Source organism: Pteropus vampyrus, unplaced genomic scaffold (genome assembly GCF_000151845.1).
Source record: "Pteropus vampyrus isolate Shadow unplaced genomic scaffold, Pvam_2.0 Scaffold111, whole genome shotgun sequence".
NCBI lineage: Eukaryota > Metazoa > Chordata > Mammalia > Chiroptera > Pteropodidae > Pteropus > Pteropus vampyrus.
The window spans coordinates 3,035,507-3,041,510 of NW_011888892.1; the positions used below are offsets into that span (position 1 = coordinate 3,035,507).

The 6,004-nt window shown below is 46.9% G+C and overlaps 1 protein-coding gene across 1 annotated transcript in view; it reads left to right on the forward strand.

Moving 5' to 3' along the window:
- The window catches only part of LOC105295706 (dedicator of cytokinesis protein 1-like), a 20,655-nt gene extending 14,668 nt beyond the window's left edge, over positions 1-5,987 (forward strand). The window contains exons 7-8 of the mRNA XM_023533772.1: positions 4,766-4,901; positions 5,778-5,987. Of these exons, the coding sequence (XP_023389540.1) occupies positions 4,766-4,901; positions 5,778-5,987 (346 nt within the window). The remainder of the gene's footprint in view (positions 1-4,765; positions 4,902-5,777) is intronic.
- Positions 5,988-6,004: the final 17 nt, after the last annotated feature.

Below are 6,004 nucleotides of genomic sequence, written 5' to 3' on the forward strand. Positions count from 1 at the left end.
CTCCCCTCTCCCTCTGGTCACCGAAAAAGAGAGATGGTATTTTAAAACGTGACAGTGACCACATTAATTTTTTAGAGGGACCATGATTTTTAGGATTGTATCATGTTAGCTTTCACCTGGATTTCTTTTCACGGAAAGAAGCACTGGGCTCGTTTCTCTCTGGATAATTCCTCGTTATTAGCTCTTGCAGTTAGTTGCAAGCCCATTGCTTTGTACCGTTGCTTGAAATGCGTACAGAGTGACACAGGTGTGAACTTTGTGTCTCATTTGCATTTTCCTTTTGGCATAAACGCACCCGAGAGCTTGTGGACTCAGGTTTGGCTGAGTGTGCCACACACAGTGCTCCAGGGGGCCGGTGCCATGTCCTCTCTAGCTCCGTGACAGTGAGGTCTTGGGCTTCAGTGTGTCAGTGTGCCCAGGGGATTGTGAACACCCGGTAGGTGAGCTCCTTAGGCTCAGACCGATCCTGAGGGACTGTCCTGAGGGAGCGTTTGCCCATTCGTAGCCCGGATACCAGAAGCTCATGGGCTGCCCGTGCGGCTCTCAGTCCACATCCTGCTCTGGTCAGACTCTTGATCACTGGTCCACGGTATGCAGTATTGGATGGAATATTGAGGATTGAGCATTGTTACTTTTTATCCTTTGAATTCTTAGTGTCTGATAGGAATCAGATTCCATATACCATGTTCCAGCTCCATGCTAAAAACATCTCTTACTTTGACGTAAATTGCATCCTATCGTGTAAAGCATATCCTGCATGTGTATTGGAACAAACACTCATAGTGCTATTTTATCTCCCCCCACATAGCAAGATAATAGGGAGATGTTTCGAACTGTGCGACACATGATCTACGACCTTATCGAGTGGCGATCGCAGATTCTTTCTGGAACCCTGCCACAAGATGAGCTCAAAGAGCTGAAGAAGAAGGTCACTGCCAAAATTGATTATGGAAACAGGTTTGTTTATTTGAAGGATGACTTCATGCTTGAATTATCCACTGTAATAACATCAGCGTAAGCCTGGAGGAGACTGAAATCATATTTTATCATAAAACAAAATTTCTAACATTAAAATAATGGCATGGTCTTTATTTTTAAAAAGAGTGAGGTATTTTCTGTTGCATCCTGACGATAGGTATTTTCTGAGTCATCGTTGAAACCTATTCCTGTCTTTAAGAAGCCAGGCAGTCTGTCATTTTCACTCTTCTTGAGGGCACCCCACAGTGTACCCCAAACAAGGGACTTTCACTTTCTGCTCACTGGACTTGACGTTGAGTCTAGATGTTGGTGGGGGTGGAGGATTTGTTCAGTAGTCAGCACCTGGTTTCTTTCTGTGGAATCTAAGTTTTGAGAGTTGGAAGGAACATCAAAAGTCGCCTTAAAACCTGTCACCAGCGTAGAGATGACAGATTTGGCAAACAAAAATAGAGCCAGCTAAATCTGAATCTCAGATAAACAGCAGATTATTGTTTTGCTAAGTAGGTCCCAGGCAGAAGTTCCCATGCACCCGATCCTGCACCCAGCTCGCCTGAGCGCCTACAGCAGTGGTGAGCTCACTCCCCCACAGACATGCGGCCCAGCGTTAGCAAGCGCCTCTGATACTGGACACAAATGAGCTGCTTTATCCTAATTCTGCCAGGGCTGCAGCCAGAACGAGGCTCTGCTCCTTCCCACCGGATAACTACTTCGTTGTTCTTATAATGTCAGAGCTGCAAGAAGCCTTACAGACGATCCGGTCACATGATTCCCCAACGCTGGCCTATATCAGAATCACTTGGAGAGCTTTTAAAATGCAGGCTCCTGGGACCCGCTTCTTAAGATTCTGCTGTCTGGAGTGCTGCCTAGAAATCTCAAGTTTTAAAAATAGAGCTGGGCCGTGATGGACAGCAGACTGGGAAGCTTCTGGCTGCATCTACCCCCTCGCTTTACACCTTAGTACGTGAGCTCGGAGACTAGGACAGGTTTGTCTCCAGCCGCTCAGCTGAAGAGAGCCCTGGATAAACTAAAAAACCTTTCTGTAAAATCGGAATTGTAACATAATCTTGTTTTCTGGTAATTTATACTTTCAGGTATAAAAAGTTTCTAAAAACAACATTATTAGTTTGATGTAGTGTCTGGGTTAGAAAGGCTACAGGAGAAGATTTTCGTTTTTTTTTTCCCTCCAGAAAGCCGTAGACTTCTGGGTATAGGATATTCGATATTGTTGCAGCGAAACCCATTTCAAGACCACCTGCCTAAGAAACCAAACTTTTGGAGCTCTGATTTTATTTTCTGTTGGACTATTGTATTTTGAACTAACGTTCAGAAACCACCTGCTTAATTGGCTGCACAGAGCTACCAAAATACATCATGTCATGGACAATCTAGTTAAGAGTTTCTAAATGTAATTTACTACTTCGATAGGAAATACAGTCCTTAATAAGACAGTTTTTTTGCCTGAAGAACTCAAGTGTACTGCATAATTTCTCTAAAGCTCACTGCTCTGCACATTTCTAATTCCTTCTTCAGAAAAAATAATATACCATAAAATCCCAGTATTGAAAGTTCGATTTTAAAGTGGTTTCTGGGAGACATTTGAGAATGTGATTAAAGTCATGGACCATCTTTCTAGAAACATGCACGTACGTAGTTCACACACACAGTTTTGTGTGTAATTTCGGGGGTGTTTTCCACCTCTTTCCTCGAAGGTGCTTTAGGCACCCGTGGGGTTAGTTGGTAATGGTTAGAGCCTCTTGCTCTGCTGAGCTGCAGCCTCGCAATGGAAGCTCACTCTGGATTCAGAACCACTGAGCACGATTGTCGAAACAGCACAAAGAATGGTTGGCGTGAAGACACTGCATCACAGGCCACTTCCTGTGATGGTTTGCCTGTGGCATCCTGGAAAGGGGTCTGGCCCAGAATCCAGGCTCTGGGCTCTTCTAGATGTTTCTCTTGAGTTTAGGTTTCCTCCTTTGTGAAGAGGGCCTGCCCATCTCTCTTGGCAGGACTGAGGTGAGGAGTACGTGGCAGGATCTTCTCCTGTGTACAGCAGGTCGGCACATGGCCCGGGCTGCTGCTCCTCAAGGAGCCTGCGTGACCTCTGGTCTGCCCGACTCAAGCCAGCTCCGCCCATGCCTGGGGGGCTCCGCCCACTCCCTCAGGAGCTCCGCCCACCGGAACAATCCCCTCCCTGCCCTCATTCGTATTGACTCCACCCACACCAACACTGACTCCTGGGGATCCTTTCAGGGCTGGGATTAGTAGTGATGTTAGGGAAACATGTTCCAAAGACAACTAATGAGAGCTTAAAAGGCTTTTAAAAAATGTGCCTTCTCCCCCTTGAGGCACCTGCACAATCACTGCCAGTCCCAAGGCTGTTTTCATGTGGGGCGAAAGCGTCTTAAAAGCCTGTTTACCCGCATGCTCCTAACAGACAGGCCCTGTTGGTCCTGCGTCACCATCAGTGAATTTGCTTAATAGATATTAAAAGGGAAAAAAAATGAGGTTTTTGTGAAGGCCTTCCAAATGTTGCAGTGGTCCAGCATCACTTTCAAAATGAAACCTGTCTGACATGTCATCAGCCTCATACTCGGCTTTAAGGTGAGCGACCTTCAGGAAAGTCGCAGATAAGTCTCTCTGCATGGAGACCATCGCCCAGTCGACTTTCCTCTTAAACTTGTAACTGTTAAAGATGCTCTCTAATTGAAATTTATCTTTCTTTAAACAGACTTTCCTTTGTAGGGCAGTTAAAAAAAATTAAAATTCTCTGCTTCTATGGACTTGCTAATAGCAAGCAGGAAACCCCAAAGGCGAAGTATAAGACATCTGTGGCCAGTACCCTCATGTCTCAGTAAAGGGGACACATCACCATAGCTCAAGCCTCGGTTTCTTTCTTTGTATAATTGCCCCCCCCCCACCTTAAATTCTTTAAATAAAAATCGTAGTGAAAATCGCCCAGCAGTTTTGCCAGATTTGGGGAATCGGAGAGAATGCTGCTGAGAGCATTCCCAGGTACAGATGGACGGCGTTATTGGCAGATGCTGCGGCTGTTTGAAGTTGGCTGCTGTCTTAAACCATCTTGACCATCTTAAGCCATCTTAACCATCTGGCCAGAAAGTTAGTGTTCATGTGGATAGCTCCCATGCGTTTGGTGTGAAACACAATAGAGCGTCTTTATTGAAGATCTTCTGATGGGCTAATTTAGGGATTAGAACTGACTCTAGGGAGGAGAAAAGCTGTGCAGTGGAACCTACCAGAGGCTGCGGGGAGTAAGTAGAATGGTGGGTGTGAGGACGCTCAGCCTTTCCTCCCTCCCTGCTCCCCAACCCAGTGGCGATGTCACAACTGCTGGCTTTATGTGTTTGCACGTGGGGTTTATATGTGACTGCACGTGTGTATGTGTGTATGTACATATACACACGTGCTGTATGTGTGTGTGTGTACCGCCTCCCAGAACATACAGCGCGTGTGTGCTCTAAACTATCCATACTACTCACATAGGAATTAATAACACACATGTCATTTGGGCTTTGTTGATCCGTAAAATTTCTCATCGTAAGACAGAGACCCTATTGCAATGAAAGTAAGAATTGAGTTTTTTAAAAATTTCCTGCGGGATATGTTTAAGTTAAAGAAAGTGGTGTTGCGGAATTATGTCCCCTGAATGTTTGCGGGACCCCAACTTTCTGTGATGTTTTCGTCTGCTCAGCTCTTGGAAGCGAAGTCGTGTTGGAGAATTCAAGGCCTTGGTCTGTGTCCGTGAAGTTCTGAATTCTTGTCGTTGCAGAATTCTCGATCTGGACTTGGTGGTGCGGGACGGGGATGGGAACATCCTGGACCCAGAGCTAACCAGCACGATCAGCCTCTTCCGAGCCCACGAAATAGCCTCCAAGCAAGTGGAGGAAAGACTGCGAGAGGAAAAAGTAGGTTCCGCTCTCTGGGATATGCCGGTGGCATCCGGAGGACCTTTCCTGGGTAACGATTTTCAACACGAGTAAACCGTCAGCGCGGCCTGGAATTTACACTGAAAAGGACCCGAACAGGCACTGCCACGCGGCGCATTTCATACAGTGGCGATGGGATGGGGCCCGCTGTCAAGACGCGTCGCCGATGGCCCGAAGGGCTTCGTGCCTGGGGGGCGGCGGTGCGCAGTGTTGGCAGGCAGGATCTTCACGACATTGGCTTTGTGTTCTCATCTCTTGGGAAATGACATTTGATTCTGCACATCCTCTTTGATGTGAGTAGGGGGTGACATGCTCTAAGCTCGACGAGGGCAGAGAACACATGCCTTATTGGTATTTTTCATCTTCCATGGCCTTTAGGGTTATCTTGTATACAGTAGGTATTCAGAAATCAGGTGCCCGACTGAGTCTTCCACTCATTCAGCAAGATTTTATTGAGCATCTACTGTGTGCCAGGTACTGAGGACATAACGATTTGTGAGACAGAGGTGTCCTCGCAGGGTTTGGTCTCATGGGAGAACCACAGATGGAACAAGCAGCCTCACACGCCGTCACCAGTCCGATGCATTGGTTGGACAGTTGAACGTTTCTGTCTCTGGAGACGATGCTCTGTTAGGGGGCTCCTGGCCATCGCATGGGTGTTTTTATTTTTAGTTGGGTGCTCGCATACGTATTTGAGAACTTGAAATGGGGACAGGGCAGCGACGGCATGAATGGCTTCGCCGTGTTACGCCGACCGGTCGTGCTCGTTGTTTTTTCCTCTCTGCAGGGAGTGAGAACAGCGGGGGTTAGCGGGGGCGTCACTAACGCAACTTCCTGTCGTGCTTCCATTCACAGTCTCAGAAGCAGAACATAGACATTAACAGACAAGCTAAATTTGCCGCCACCCCTTCTCTGGCCTTGTTTGTCAACCTCAAGAACGTGGTTTGTAAAATCGGAGAAGATGCTGAAGTGCTCATGTCCCTTTATGACCCTACGGAATCCAGATTCATCAGGTCAGTGACATTGTCAAATTGCTCGCTGTCTTTCCTCCTCGGTCAGTGTTAGGGAAAGGACATCCGAAC